Here is a 16,427-nt window from a genome sequence, read left to right as displayed (position 1 = left end):
GAATCGCAGGGTGTTTTATTGAGGTGTCAGACTTATGGGACTCAGTTTGTGATTTACTTTAGATTAAATCATTGAAATTCAAATCTGAGCCTGACTCAGTGTGATCAGCTGTAGACTCTGCCCTCTGGTGTTCATGTCAATCTGTTACAGGCTGCTGAAAGCAAAGCAGCTGAACTCTGTGAAATGTGAAACTCTCTCTCTCTGTGTGTGTCTGTGTGGGTGTGTCTTTTGTGTCTTTTGCTGTGTGTTTTTGCTTTCCCTGAACAGCTTGTTTCATATTTACATTACACATTAACCTAAACATGATTTCATAATGTAAGAAACATGGAGGAATTAAAGTAGTTCTAAAATGAAATGTGATTTATTATGGTTATAAACATGGTGAAGTTGTGTAAATATCAGGCAAGCCTTGGAAACTCTTAGAAATGGTGTTTCCCTTCTTATCTGGAAGCATATGATGTTCAGGATGCTCCTGACGTAAACATGACCAGTTTTTCCACTGCTGTTCACACGCTTCTGAAGCCAAACCCAAAGACTCTTTTATTTCTCTACATGCTTATCTAAATGAGTGAGAGGCCGGGATGGACGTGAGCCATGTGACACAGGAGGAAGAGGAGCACCTGTCGTTTTCATGCAAATGGTTTGTTTGTTTGTCTGTGTTTGTTTGTCCGTCACGTTCTTTCAAATTCAGTGTCATGCTCAGCATTAGTCATGCGAAGAGGCTTTTCTCTCTTATTTTATTGGATATACATTTGCCACACAAACCAGTTTTTGCACTCATTAAAACCAAAAGTAATAAAATTGTCCATGAGTTATACAAATGTTAGGCTATAATATGTTCAGATGTCTGGCATTCTTTCAGAAACTGATTGAAAGAGTTGCTTTTCACTGTTTGGGAAGTTGATACGAGGGCATAACACAGGAAACTACTGAGCACAGAAACATCATTTATACATCGTTCATGGAACTTTTTTCCTAAAATTTTCAGTTAGAAGATTGTCTGTTGTTTCTATTGTTTCAGAATGTTCAGAGATCATTCCAATAATGTCTGCAAAATGATTAACTGGAATGTTCACTTAACGTCTGTATCACAAAGAAAGAAAGAAAAATGTCAAAAATTTGATGTTTTTAACTTAAAAGTGTTTTTATAATATGGGAACGTTAGCAAAATGTTCTTAGAATGTATTTTGTTAGCTGTGAAATATGACTGCTATAGACTTTAAGTAGCACATTTTGGATTACTTATTAGTAAATTAAAACTAAAACCAATAAGCCTAGCAAAATACTAGTAAACTGGTAAAATAAGAAGTAAAATAAAAATACATTCAAGGAATAACTGTTTAAAATGCCCTTGTAATAACCCACAATAGTCTAGCATCATTAGTAAAGGTGATCTTTCTTTTAACCCTTTCATGAATGGTGTCCACTACATTTTGAACCATTGTAGCACCATGTCCCAACCACCAACTAGTGAACCACCAAAGTGTTGTCTATGATTCCATTTAATTATTGTCTTTGTATCTCTTTCTTGTTTTGAGATATAATGCATAATACATTCAGAATCTCGGCGGGAATAGGAGATGCACCTCAGGAATACATGTTAAATCCTTTTATTCTAAGAAAACCAGACAGATGCCAAAAATATTTTTTCAGCTAAATAAGATATACTTTTATCCAGATTTTAATAATGTTTTTCTTGTACATTTATGTGGACATTATGCGCCAAAGGATATATTGTGCCTGTTGGGCCAAGATATAAGATTATGCCTTACTTTGTGTGTTTTATCAAAATTATGATGAAATTTACACTTCTTTATTAAACAGCAACATAAAATAGTCTTTAGACTGTATAATTGAGTTCAATGCTTATATAGTCTATATCTAGATATATAGGTCATATTAAAGTGTAGGCATGTACTGTATGTGTGCAGGGATATGTGTGTGCATGACTGCATTTGTGTGTGTGTGTGTGTGTGTGTGTGTACCTGTGTATGAATAACACTCCCCCCCCCACACACACACTCTCTTACCTTTTGTTTGTTACACTTAACTTTATCGTGCCGTCTTGTTGTTATTTAATTTTCATATTCATACCATTTGCTCTTAATAAATGTTTTAAAAACATGTTTTTTAAGACCAAACAATAAGTTCTATTGAATCACTTTTTATACATTTGATGCAGGTGTCCACTACAGTGGACAGATATGCAATTCCCTTAAAATAAAATGTATTGAAAAAAAAAGTTATTGAATGAATGAATAAATCTCTTTATTGTCATTTTGTGAGTACAACGATGAAATTGAAATGCAATCCTTTGGGTGCATAAAATAAATACATCAATAAATCTAATAAATAGTAAACAGAGCATGAACAGTATTACAATAAGTGCTATTTAGAAAACGTGTAGACTTAGTTTTAACTGCTCTCAGGCGTCTGCAAACCTGAGACATACATCCACAAAACAACATTACACATGATGTTCAGTTACATTATTGCAGTATTCAAAACAGAAATGACTTTGGTTTATGTATCATAAAATATTGACCTGATTTTTCACTTGCTTAAAAAGTAAAAACAAACATATAAAAAAATACTACTTTGTGATTTAATCATTCATGCGTGAAAGGGTTAAAGAAAGCACGTAATGCAGGGATGTTTTGTTTGGGATGTAAAGGCAGGATCGGGTCCCACCCATAGTGACACACTTCCTCATTCAGTCCAAACTCACGAGCTCCAGTCATCGCATCACACACATCCCAGTAAGTTTAGCATTTACAGTCTTTTTTACTGCGTTAAAACGTCAATATACCGCGCGTTTGCTGCGCTCCCAGCGCGCTCTTGATAGTCACAATGTAACGCTGTGTGCATGAATCCGCGTGAAGCGATGTTCTTTAGATGTTTCTTGGCAACGCGATGCCGAATGTTACACTTGTTTCCTGATTCAGATGTGTGTTTCAGATGGTTTGGGTGTGTGTCGTGTAATCCGAAATCTTCGGCCGTCGTTTTTATTTAGAGCGACGCCGAAGTGCGCACTGTAGTATGTAGTATGTAGTATGTAGTATGTAGCATGTAGCATGTAGTATGTAGTATGTAGTATGCGACTGTCAGGCCGTGAGCGTTTCGGTTCATGTTTAGACACGAGTCTGTGCTGCAGTGCGTTTCTTCAAGCAGTGCGCTGATTTGTGTCGTGTAGAGCAGGATGACTGCAGATCTGAGCTTCAGTGCGGTTTGACCGCTGATCACTGTTTAACACGCAGGGGCTTCGACCAAAAGCTTACTAGCAGCATACAGTCACGCGAGAAAGTTAGTGGACCCTTAAAGGGACAGTTCACCCATAAATGAAACTTCTGTTATCTTTTACTCACCCTCAAGTTGACCCAAACCTGAATGAATTAGTAAACAAACTGTGCCCAAATTGATATGCACAGTTCTGAGTTAAACTAAAAATACAGTTTCTATAACTAGATAAAAAGAGCCATATTAAATAATACACAATTGTACAAAATGGGTTTCTTCTATGGTCTTGGAAAATCTGGAAATATAAGTGAGTTTTAATAGTGTGTTCTGGAAAAGTCATTGAAATTCATATGGTAAATGTACTGAATTATCTTTATTATTTTTATCCAGCTAGAAATGATTTGTAAGTGTGATGTGATGTTTTTAAAAATTGCAAATGACTGGAAAAGTTATAGCACTTTATATCTAAATATCTTTGTTGGGAAAAGTTTGTGAACCTCTTGGCTTTATCAGTTTATTTAAAGTTGCAAATAGAGGAAGGTGTTTTATCCCTGACATGAAATAATATATATATATGTATATATATATATATATATATATATATATATATATATATATATTATATATATATATATATATATATATATATATATTAGAGCATATGCCGGTATCAAATTTTCCTGTTGTGATTAATTGCTTATGCTTTTATCATGGTATACGGTATTATCACGGTATTGAAATTTAAGTGGTCATAATACAGTATAACAGGTTAAATAACTTTTTTTCTTATAACAAAAATAACTGAACATTTAAATACAATAAAGCAATACAGAAAAAATATATAAAGTTAAAAGCTTTACACATTAAAGTGCAAAAGAACTATAAAGACCAATAGGTATCACTTTACAATAAGACATCATTAGTTAACCTTAGTTAATGCATTAACATTATGCATTAACACAAGTCAAGTTTATTTATATAGCACATTTTGTACACAATGGTAATTCAAAGTGCTTTACATAAAATAAAGTAAAAAAAAATCATGAAGAAAAATAACCTCAAAAATAAAAACAAGCGATTTAAGAACTTTGAAAATGATTTAAAAAATTGATTTAAAAAGAATTTAAGACAGTTTAAAAATAGAAAATGATGTTTACATAAAATATAGTGCAATACATAAAATATAGTGTAATCAGTTCGGACATCGCATAGTGCTCATTCAATAAATGCACAGCTAAACAATGAGCAATAGCTACATTTGCTATAGAAGTTATTAATCTTTGTTAAAAAAATACAAGTCTTAGTTTATGTTAGCTCATTAAATAACACAGTTGCAACTTTCATTTTTAACAATGTGTTATTAAATATTGGAATACCTAAGATTAATGAATGTTCAGAAGAATTTTTCATTGGCAGTTTGTTAACTAAAGAAGCCCTAATGTAAAGAGTGAATGAACAATAAAGAATCAAAACACTTTCAAACAATATCTAGGGCATGTTGTAGTCCAGATTAAAAAAAAAAAAGTTTGAAAATAAAATAGCCTATTAAGTCTAAATATTAAAGTATTTGGCTCTGTGATGAACACCATAGCAAATCCACAAATCTGAATGGCTATTTAAATCTATTTAAATACGTTTTAGAAAGTAGCAGCTGCTTTATTTATGGAGTTTACAGGGTAAGGGCTGCATTTTAGCGCCATCTGCTGTCAGAGAGTGAATGTGATTTCATTTAGCGCGTCTCTCACGTGTTCCTCCATGTGCTTCTCTTACCTGCTTGTTTATATCAGAGCGCACGCTTCTTTCAAGCAGCAGACAGTGGTGTTGTGCATTTTGAGCAGTTGATGGTAAAAATATTCTTAAAATGCATTCCAAATTCTGAATAATTTGTCATATATAATTATTCACGGTATTTAGAAGTGCCCACGATAACAATATCATGCATATTCATTACCGCAATATATCGCATTACCGAATACCGGCACAAGTCTAATATATATATATATATATATATATATATATATATATATATCATGCATATTCATTATATATATATACTCTTGTGTATATATACAGAAAAACACACACACACACACACACACACACACACACACACACACACACACACACACACGTATTGTTTGGTCAGTGTGTTATATACACACATTGGATGTTGGATTGCAGTGTTGAAATATTCCCTCCTTAAAGGCTTTAAAGATTTCTTATCACACTCTTGACTTCTGGGTGTGTGTACAGATCGGGCCGAGCCAACGGTTTGTAAGCAAGATTATAAAAATAGGAATACCTACATGGTAAAGACCACTAAAAATTATCATTTGATGCCCTGTCTTTTTTTAATTTTTAGTGCAGCAGATTTAATAAATATTTAAATAATGCAAAACATTAATCAGTTTTGTGTAAAACAAAAATGCAAATCGCTGTACAGCAATGAGGGATACAAAATGAACAGCTATAATCTAAATTAATTAACAAAATATGCCTCCCTGCTGTAAAAATGGTCATAAAAGTAAATACATATATTTATTTTTATTTTAAACATTTTTTCTTTAAAAAACTTAAATATTATGGTCATAAAAGTAAATAAATACATTTATTTGTATTTTAAATTTTTATTTATTAAAAAAATTAAATATTATGTATTTAGCAACATATTACAGATAGATATATTTTTAAATAATTATGTATTATGGCAGAACTTTGTGCAAAAGTTACAGCAGTTTTTGTGTAAACAAACAAAAATGTGCAATTGCTGAAAATTTGCTACAAAAAAAAAAAAAAAAAAGATCTAAACAGATCATAAACAGAGAGAGAAGATCTTTTATTAATTGCATGAATTGTCATTTGTTAATTTGACTATCCTATATTATTCATGATAAACCGTGACTTTTTTTGGAAGGAAAAACACACAAAAGTTGTGTTTTACAAAAAACAGACCGTTTTTTAGGGATCTCAGAGTGAATGAATGAAAGTCTGCAGCAGACTTTTTCATACAGATGTAAACAGTAATTAAGATAATGTGAATGTCATGAAATTATGAATCATTTTCAGCTGCACTGTCACCAGTTTTGCCTGGTGTTGTATTTTTCGACATCATTTATCACATTCGAGTTGCTGCTGATGATTGATGTGATCTGACTTCATGTTCCTGCATGTGTGCAGGTGTCAGAGATGAGTTACCCTGGATACCCTCCTGCGGGTGGAAGTTACCCTCCCGCCTCCGGCCCGTATCAGCAGGCCCCGGGTGGATACCCACCCCAACCAGGAGCCTATCCACCCCAGGGTGGATACTACCCCCCTCAGCCCGGAGCGTGTCCCCCCGGAGCAGGATACCCACCTCAGGCCGGCGGTTACCCTCCTCAAGCCGGCGGTTACCCAGCAGCCCCAGGAGGAGGCTTTCCGCCACAGGCAGGAGGTTACCCCGGTGCCCAACCCGGGACCTACCCCAACATGCCCCCTGCAGGCCAATCCGGTTAGTCTGAGCTCTGTAGCAGGAGCATCATGGGATCCTACAACTGGATGAGCTGCACATACTGACCTCAGCTTCTGAAAAACTGAGCATTAATGGGATGTATTTGGCAATTAAAAATAAGTCATTTTAATGCATTATTTTCCAAATTATACATATTTAAAAAATTATGCATCATAAACAGGAGCTGATGCACTTCAAATTATATATATATATATATATATATATATATATATATATATATATATATATATATATATATATATATATATATATATATATATATTAATATATTATATATATATATATATATATATTAATATATTAATAAGACCACATTCTAATTTGAAAAGCTGTTTGCATGCTGACAAAACAGAAAAAGAAAATGTTCCGCAGTGTGGAAAACGTGGACAGAATCATGGAAACTAGGCATAAAAATTTACTGTACAGTAGAATGATCTTCTCAAATTAATAAAAGTAATAAAACATCATTTTTTTAACCAATATCACACATTTATTTTTCATTTGTGTTTTCATTTAAATTAAAAAAAATGAAAGGAAATTATAAAATTTTAAAAGATTAATTTTTATTTAAATATATTTTTTTTATTAATTTATTTGTTTACCAGTGCTTTTGATAATAATATTTGTAGTAAATCGTAATACACAGAATCCAGAAAAATTAAAACACAACACAGAATTTTAAAAAACATTTCATAGGACACTATTATTGTTAAAATTTTAATAAATCATAAAATTGTTAAAGTTTTAGGAATTCAGTTGCTTAGACATCCTTTTGGATGATTAAAATTTAATTAAAACAGAATGCAGAAAAATTAAAACAAAACTATAAATCTTTGCAAAAAACTTTTTGGGAAAAAATAAAACATCAAGAGTAAAACTCTTTAATGTTTAGTTTTTTTACATTGCATTTTAAATGCATCAATTTCTGTTTTTCATGCATCATGCATAATTTTTTTAAAGTGATGTTGTTGCATAATGCTTTGTGTTTTTATTGTCAGCGAGACAGTAGCACTGAGTTATTTGTGTTGTTAACAGGTGGATGGGGCGGCCAACCAGGGTTTGGAGCTGTAAGGATCCCTTTATTTCTGCCTCTTTTATTGTACACAATCAGTCATGTACTGTATTTTCAAATGCACTGCAGTATTTTGGTTGAACTGTTGTTCCATTAAGCTCTTCTTCTGAGGTGCGAAGTGAAATGCATCATGTGTCTTGTCTTATAAATGCAGCCGGGTGGAGGAATGCCTCAGGGTTACCCCGGGGGCCCAGCTCCGGGACAGCAGCCCATGCCAGCGTACCCAGGTGCCCCGAACCCGTCAATGCCCGGGTATGGAGGAGGTGTCCCGACCGGACCGACACCGCCGGTCGCTCCTACTGCCAATGTGAGAGACTTCAGCTTCATCAGCCGCATCAGGCTTTAGTTTGGTTTAGATTGTCAAGGTCACCACAGTCATGGAAAACCTCAAATAATTAAATATTAAAAGGTCATTCCGTGTCAAATCAACCAAGTTTCAGAAATGCAATTATTTTTTTCTAATAAATGCGTTAAAAACAGCTAAATGTAACATTTATTTTAATGTGCTTATGTGATGATTGTTTTTAGTTCACGTAAATGAAAAGTTGTAATATTAGGTTCTGTAACAGTTTAGGCCTGTTAAATGTTTAAAATGATGGCGCAACTTTACTGTAATGTTAAATGGCTATATTTACTAATTTTCTTCAGAAATTGATGAATTAAAAAAAAACATCTTCAACAGAGGCAGCAGTATCAGTACAGTAAAAAGATGCCATTAACTGATTAATCGCAATATCAGTTTAATCTTGATTAATTACAGAAAAATTAATTAGTTACATTTTAAATGCATTTATTTATTTACAATTTATAAAATATAATAAAAATCAAAATATGAAATAATATTGTAACAATGTAAGATGTGACCAGTTTTAAGTGTTTCCTAATGTTTTCCATGTTTAGAAGGGATACCGCGGATCCATCAAGGACCTTCCTGGCGCCGATCCTCTCAGAGACGTCGAGGTGTTACGGAAAGCCATGAAGGGCTTCGGTGAGAAGAAATTATTAATATATTTGCACCACAAAAACGTTTGTATACTATACATTCACATGTCTTTAAATACAAAGAGCTGAATGTGTTTTGCTCACAGGAACTGATGAAAACGCCATTATTGAGCTTCTCGGCACTCGATCCAACAAGCAGCGCGTGCCGTTGAAGGCGGCGTATAAAACCACCTACGGCAAGGTGAACAGATGAGGAATGAAGCATCAGATACTTGTGACTGTGTTGAGGTTTCTCGTGTGTGACTTTGCATTTAAAATGCTTTGCAGGATCTGTTCAGCGATCTGAAGTCAGAGCTGAAAGGAGACTTTGAAGATCTGGTGCTGGCCATGCTGAAGACTCCTGCACACTTTGACGCCTCTGAACTCAAGGAGGCCATCTCTGTGAGATTTGCTTTCTTTCCCTTCATTTTTCAGGAAAAAGATATATTGGTCAGTTGCACTTGCTGTCTGCATAGGCAGCATCCTCACTGAAATGCAGCCTCGTAAGTGACTGATCTAGACAATCGTACATGCAGTGCTGATAAAAGCTGAGCGCTTTATCCCAGTGTAGTATGCAGGGAAACGTGCTGACACTGACCCAGCCAAGCATGCTTTTGCTTGATCTCGTATACAGCTGCTTGAGTTTCTCAGCAGTCATTAATGAAACACAGGCGTGTAATTACAGAGTCGAGAGCAGAAGTACTGCCAGATGAGCTCTGAGTCTGTGATTATCATGCTGCACTGGAACAATATGAAAGAAACCTGACTGAAAACTAATCAAACATATTTGGAAGCTTGTTTCTGCTACAGAATAAAAAAAAATAAAATAAGGTAATTGTGACATATTGTCTCACAATTCTGACTTTTTTTTCCTTGGATATAAAAAAAGATATAAATTCAGAATTGTTAGAAAAAAAGATTAAAGGGTTAAATGCAATGATCTTTTATTTTTTATTCCATGGCAAAAAAAGCTGCAAGACATAAACTCAGAATCAGATAAAAAAAGACAGAATTTGGAAATTAAATCTTGCATTCTAAGTCTATATTTCACAGGTCAGGTTTTTTTCCCCCCTCAGGATGCTGAGAAAAAAAGCTTGAACTTTGAGGGAAAAAGTCACTATTACCATTTATATTTTATTATTCTGTTGCCAAAACAACTTCCACAAATATTAGACTGTGAATATGAGGATGCTTAATAGCAAAAAATCTTCAGTGAATAACCAAATAATTTCACATAACTTTTAAATAGAATGAAAACCTTGTTATCAGAAAATTTTTTATTTTTTGGAAAATAAGTCAAAATTGCATTGTTGAGAGCAAAAAACAAAAAACATACAAAAGTCGCATTAGTGTAGATTATAAATCACATTTTATTATTACAGTCAGACATAATGTAAAATAGCAGTAAATGAAACATTTATAAACATTATAAATATGTATTTACTCCACAACAAATCGATATTCAGGAGCAGAACAGGAATGAAAGATATAAGCATGAAACAGACATCAATCACAGGGTCATTCTTTATAAACAACATTTATTATAAATGGCAAGCCAAAGCTAATGTATGTAAAGTGAAGCTGAAATTATATGTGTTGTACAAATAAACAGGCTCACATACATAATTGTAATATATGAGTTTCTTTGGAATATAAGTCACAGCACTTTTAAGATGATTAAAGAAATGGCGAGTTGTATTTGTAATGATTGTTTCACTGGTGTTTTCAGGGTGCAGGAACCGATGAGGCCTGTCTCATAGAGATTCTGTCCTCTCGTAGTAATGCTGAGATTCAGGAGATTAATAAGGTGTATAAGGCAGGTGAGTCTGTGATCACAAACCTGCTGAATATCGCCGATCACGTGTTTAATTAGCAGAGGTTTATGATGAGTGTTTGTTGTCTAGAGTATGGTAAATCTCTGGAGGACGCCATCAGCGGCGACACGTCTGGACACTTCCGCCGTCTGCTCATCTCTCTGTCTCAGGTACAGACATTCATCAGTCAGCTTTGGGTCTTTCATCACATCTTTACCAATTTCTCACGTAGGGCATTTGATGTTTTAGTGATCATTAATCACAGAGTTTTTAGCCATATCTTTAAAAAATATGAAAAATAACAGGAAAATATCTTTACAAAAATATTTTCTTGATTACAATTTATTGTAAATCAAACTTGCAGCCATTTATCAGATAACCAAAACCTCTTATGTTTTTGTCATAACATTTAATTTAATTTAATTTAATTTAATTTAATTTAATTTTATTTTATTTTTATTTTAATTTTAATTTATTATTATTATTATTATTATTTTATTTTATTTTATTTTATTTTATTTTATTTTATTTTATTTTATTTTATTTTATTTTATTTTATTTTATTTTATTTTATTTTATTTTATTTTAAGCAGGAAAAAATACGTTGCAATATAAATGGCAATGTAGGAGGTTTATAAAACATTGTAATCTTGTGAATAAATATTTGACTTCTTTGCTGCAGATCAGTGTTATTTTAGTATTATTAATATAGCATTATAATATTTTAAGTTATACTTTGAGCTAGCATTATTTCTTGTAGTTATAGTAATATCCTTTAAAAGTAATGCATATGCAACACCAAATCAAATTTAATAGAAATAGCTTTTATTTTTATATTGTCAGTTTGTTATCATTTTAGTTTGTTATAAACTTGAACTAAAATGTATTTAATTTATACTTATTTCAGTTTTACTTTTAGTCATTTTAATACTTAAACTTTATAATACTTTTATTTCAGTATTTTATTTTAAATTTTTTTAAGTTTAAGATTTTCAATTTAAAATTTAGATTTAATTTTATTTCCTTTACTATTTAATTTATTAGTCATTAATAGTTTATATATATATATATATATATATATATATATATATATATACAAACAATTTTTAACAAAAAACAATAATAACACTGCTGTAGATCAACACAAAATATTAATTTCCAGTCCAAAACCGATTGTAAAATCAGAACTGTATAGATAAAAATGTTTTCCATAATTTGTTTTCAGGGTAATCGAGATGAGAAAGAGACTGTGGACATTTCTCTGGCCAAACAGGAAGCTCAGGTTGGAGACGAGCCTTGATTTGCTTAAACAAATTCACCTTTAATGTAAATGTGCATCTTTGGCTGCTGTTGTGCACATACAGATACATGTTTTCTGTGTTGCAGAAACTCTACGCTGCAGGAGAGAATAAAGTCGGCACCGACGAGTCTCAGTTTAATGCGATTCTGTGCGCTCGCAGTAAACCACATCTGAGACAAGGTAAAAACCACCAGCCCACTGCGCTTAAACGGCCACAGAGATACACAGGAACTGCTGTTATTTCCCTAACTAGGACATTCTGTTCAGAAGCAGTCAACTAGAGAAATTTATCCACTTGAGTTCCCTGAATCATATGGAAAATCCTCATACGCTGTTGCAGTTTTTAATGATTTCCTCTGCTTTATTTGCTCTAAAAATGACAACAAAAATAAAGACAAAAAAACAAAACAATGCTTAAAGTCTCATAACAGTCGACATTTCTCTGTGCACTATTTTATAAGTCGTATGATAGATTTGTGTAAGGAACAGACTGAATATGAAGTCATTATTCCCTGATAATGCAGATTAAATGATGCATTGCACCAGGTTTGACAGATTGTCAGTAACGTTTGGATACGATGTCTTTCTCAGTGTTTCATGAGTACCAGCAGATGTGCGGCAAAGACATTGAGAAGAGCATCTGCAGTGAGATGTCTGGAAACGTGGAGTCTGGAATGGTGGCAGTGGGTGGGTACTGAGCTCTGATTGGTCACTGCACTGGAATAGAATCAGTGGTTTTGAATAAGACTGAAGGTTATGATGAGTAAAATGTTTTACATATGCAAACATGACACAATAGGCAAAACCATTTTTTTTCATGCACAGGACAAGTTTGAAATTTTGGCCTGTTTTGCTTCCATAACTTGTGGGGGGTTTTTTTTAGACTAGTGGAACGAAAACATCTAAAATACACAATTATGTGTTATTTTAATTGCACTTTATCTATTTGCGTCTGTAGATTTCAATTACAATACATATCTCTAAAAGTTTTTATCTCCACTTCACCACAACTTACAAACACCAAACTTAGCAGTTTTATTCCTATCTTTATTCTGAAGGTTTTTACTGAGGGGTTTGTTCATACATCATTAGCCTTATTTTATATTTGCACTTTATCTATTTGCATCTGTAGATTTTAATTACAATACTGTACATACCTTTAAAAAAGAAATTTCCACTTCAGTAGCACTTACATACACCAAAATTTAGTTTTATTCCTATCTATATTGTGAAGGTTTTTACTGTGGGGTTTGTTCATATGTCATTGGCCTGATTTTATTATTGTACTTTATTTGTTTGCGTCTGTAGATTTCAGTTACAGTACATATCTTTAAAGGCAGGTTTCTCAACAAGAGTTTGTTTCTCCACTTCAGCAGCACTCTCATACACCAAAACTTACAGTTTTATTCCTATCTATATTCTGGAGGTTTTTACTGAGGGGTTTGTTCATATACTGTATCATTGGCCTAATTTTATTATTGCACTTTATTTATTTGTGTCTAAATATGTCAATTACAAAACATATCTTTAAAAGTTTTTTCTCCAATTTAGTATCACTTACATACATCAAACTTAGCAGGTTTATTCCTCTCTATATTCTGAATGATTTTACTGTGGGGTTTGTTCATATGTCATTGGCCTGATTTTATTATTGTACTTTATTTGTTTGCGTCTGTAGATTTCAGTTACAGTACATATCTTTAAAGGCAGGTTTCTCAACAAGAGTTTGTTTCTCCACAAACACTCTCATACACTTATTCCTGTCTATATCCTGAAGATTTTTACTGAGGGGTTTGTTCATATATCATTTGCACTGATTTATATAACATTTATTTCCTAAAAACAGTATTTTCGGATTTATGGAGTTAAAAAATAAGATATCAAAATCTGTAAAAACCTTTCACTTTAGACAAAGTTTACCATACATGTGTTGATTTAATAGTCCCTAAACATAGTCAAATTAAAGGCTTATTGCTTTTATAAATGGTTGCAACATGTTAAAATTGATACTCTGCAGCTGATTAAATGTATTACTTATAATCTCAATAAACTATGCCTCTTTCTATAATATGAAGTAATGTGTAGTTCAAGTTTATAATCATGCTCCATCTGTGTTTTTCTTTTTTTCAGTGAAGTGCATTAAAAACACTGGTGCATACTTTGCAGAACGTCTCCACAAGGCCATGCAGGTAGAGAAAATGTGGTTATGTGGTTGTTTTGCTATAGTTTTGTCATCCAGCAGCAGGTCTGATGGTTAGAAGTAAGTTATTTCTATGTACGCTGTACTTTTCTAGCCCAGTAAATCCAGCACTGAGCTGGATGATGTTTTCTGAACAGCATATGTATGTATGTTAGTAAAATCTCATTGTGGGTCAATATGCATGCATGAGCTGTTGATGTTCACCTTGATTTAGGGTGTGGGAACCAAAGACAGGACTCTGATCCGCATCATGGTGTCCCGCTCTGAGGTGGACATGCTGGATATCAGACAGGAGTATCTGCGGCTGTATGGGAAGTCGCTCTACACTGCCATCTCTGTAAGTCACACACACATATACAATATACTGCACGGTCCCTATACTTTCTAAGTATGACGTACAAATGTACACTCAAACAATATGTTGCTGTGGGCAACAGTTACCCACTGATTCAGCTGCATGCATGAGTGCCGAATAACACACGAGGTTCTTCTGCTTTAAAAAGCAATGTATAACATGCATTTGCAGCACTAAAATACATAGATTAGTTTAATGGTTTCTTTTTTTAACTTTTCCTTGTTAATATAGCTGTGGTTTCTGGCATGGTGCTAAATTATAAACAAGCAAACATATTTATTTTATTTTATATTTTATTTATTATAATATATTATTATATTATATTATATTATCAAAAACTTTAGATTTATTTTGTATATATATATATATATATATATATAGATAGATAGATAGATAGATATAGTTGTTTATTTACTTACTTATTAGCTAGTTTCTTGCTGGGAAAATAGCTATTATTTTGTTATAAACAAAATTTTTTTTTTCTATTTATTTCTGTTTTTTAATGAACTGAGACCAGATTTAGTTTTACTTTTTTTTTTATATATATATTATCCAAGATAAACATTTTAATACATTTAAACCTTTTATACATTTTTGGTTATAATTATTCATTGATATATTATATTATAATGTATAAAGTATTGATTTATTATATTATTTATATTATATTATATTATATTATATTATATTATATATTATATTATATTATATTATATTATATTATATTATATTATTCAAGGATTTTTTTTTAAGTATAATTAATTAATACATCTAAGAGTTTATTTGTGCTTCCGTAGCTAGAAATAGAATATTTTGTTAGCATATTATTTTCCTCAAATCTTCAGGGTGACACGTCTGGCGATTACAAGAAACTGCTCCTGAAGCTGTGTGGAGGAAGTGACTGAAGAACCAGGAAGTCAGACGCGTTACCATGACGACTGGATATGTGACATCATAATCATATTAATCACACTCGTATATCAATATGTCAGATAATCTCACTAGTGTCGTTTTAACTAATGCTGTAATCTCTCTCTTCACATCCTTATTATGTTCACAGCCAAAAATAACATTTCATTTGTGCCTTAGCGACATTATTGTCCTAATCATTTCTTTTATTTTGCGATCTATTCAGACTATGCATGATATCTAGAGAATGAACATTTTGTACTGCGTCTTCAGTACCTGATGCCAAATAGTACTGAAATATATGCCATAGTTTTTATAAAGTGAGCTTTATGATCTCTATGCAAGAAGAATATATAATTATCTCAATCATCATGAAGGTCTTGATGGCTCAGTTTCATGAAAACGTGACATATTTCACCCCAAAATCAAAACAGAAAACAAGAAATGAGCTTTGCTTAAAGAGAGTCAAGCCTTTTTTAGGAACACTGAGATCTGTTCACACTTTTTTCATGCCATTTTCCTGCTTAATTTCCTGTAATGCTTCATTTATGTGTTTCTTTTCACACATTTTTTTCATTTTTCTGAACAGTGATTCTTAATAAATGCTGTTTTATAATAAAAACTTATTATTTTATGTTCAGATTTTGTACAACAAATACTAACATTGTTTAATAACATTTCACTTTTTTTTTTTTTTTTTTTACAGTTTAAACAATTTTAAATAATTTTTCGTCATGTTAATTTTTCATTCACGCAAAACATTTTCTTGTATTGAGTTTGGGGTGAAATATGCTTCGTTTTGTGAGATTCACGGTAATTGTTGTCATGGTCCATGCCTAGCATGAATGTGAATTGCTGCAGCAGTAGAGGGCAGTAAAGTCAGCAATCTTTAGTCCTGATTATCACTAGTTAAACAGGAGATTTTAACCTGTTTATTAACATGAAGACTACTCTTTCAGGGATATATAGTATGTTTACTCAGTCAAACTAATCTGTACTGTTGTGTTTAGTAACATTTGTGTCTGGTTAATAAAAACACCTTATGAATGAA

At 32.5% G+C, this 16,427-nt stretch overlaps 1 protein-coding gene across 1 annotated transcript; it reads left to right on the top strand.

Annotated features, from left to right (window-relative positions):
- The first annotated feature begins 2,605 nt into the window (after positions 1–2,605).
- LOC109053674 (annexin A4-like) lies at positions 2,606–16,427 on the top strand. The gene is made up of 15 exons (XM_042768180.1): positions 2,606–2,759; positions 6,415–6,724; positions 7,781–7,812; positions 7,972–8,124; positions 8,718–8,805; positions 8,906–9,000; positions 9,087–9,200; positions 10,528–10,618; positions 10,703–10,782; positions 11,838–11,894; positions 11,999–12,092; positions 12,504–12,599; positions 14,043–14,101; positions 14,327–14,449; positions 15,313–16,427. Exons 2-15 carry the CDS (start codon positions 6,424–6,426, stop codon positions 15,370–15,372), a joined length of 1,443 nt encoding a protein of 480 aa, XP_042624114.1. The 5' UTR covers positions 2,606–2,759; positions 6,415–6,423; the 3' UTR covers positions 15,373–16,427.

The sequence above is a fragment of the Cyprinus carpio genome, chromosome A12 (genome assembly GCF_018340385.1).
Source record: "Cyprinus carpio isolate SPL01 chromosome A12, ASM1834038v1, whole genome shotgun sequence".
Taxonomy (NCBI): Eukaryota; Metazoa; Chordata; class Actinopteri; order Cypriniformes; family Cyprinidae; genus Cyprinus; species Cyprinus carpio.
This window is presented reverse-complemented; position numbering and strand designations above follow the sequence as displayed.

What these genes read in the sequence shown, in the direction of transcription:
- LOC109053674 (XM_042768180.1), top strand. Translation starts at nt 6,424, where the DNA reads ATGAGTTACCCTGGATACCCTCCTGCGGGTGGAAGTTACCCTCCCGCC. An exon ending in GCCCCCTGCAGGCCAATCCG is followed by an intron (nt 6,725 to 7,780) that starts GTTAGTCTGAGC and finishes TGTTGTTAACAG; the next exon opens with GTGGATGGGGCGGCCAACCA. An exon ending in GAAAGCCATGAAGGGCTTCG is followed by an intron (nt 8,806 to 8,905) that starts GTGAGAAGAAAT and finishes TTTTGCTCACAG; the next exon opens with GAACTGATGAAAACGCCATT.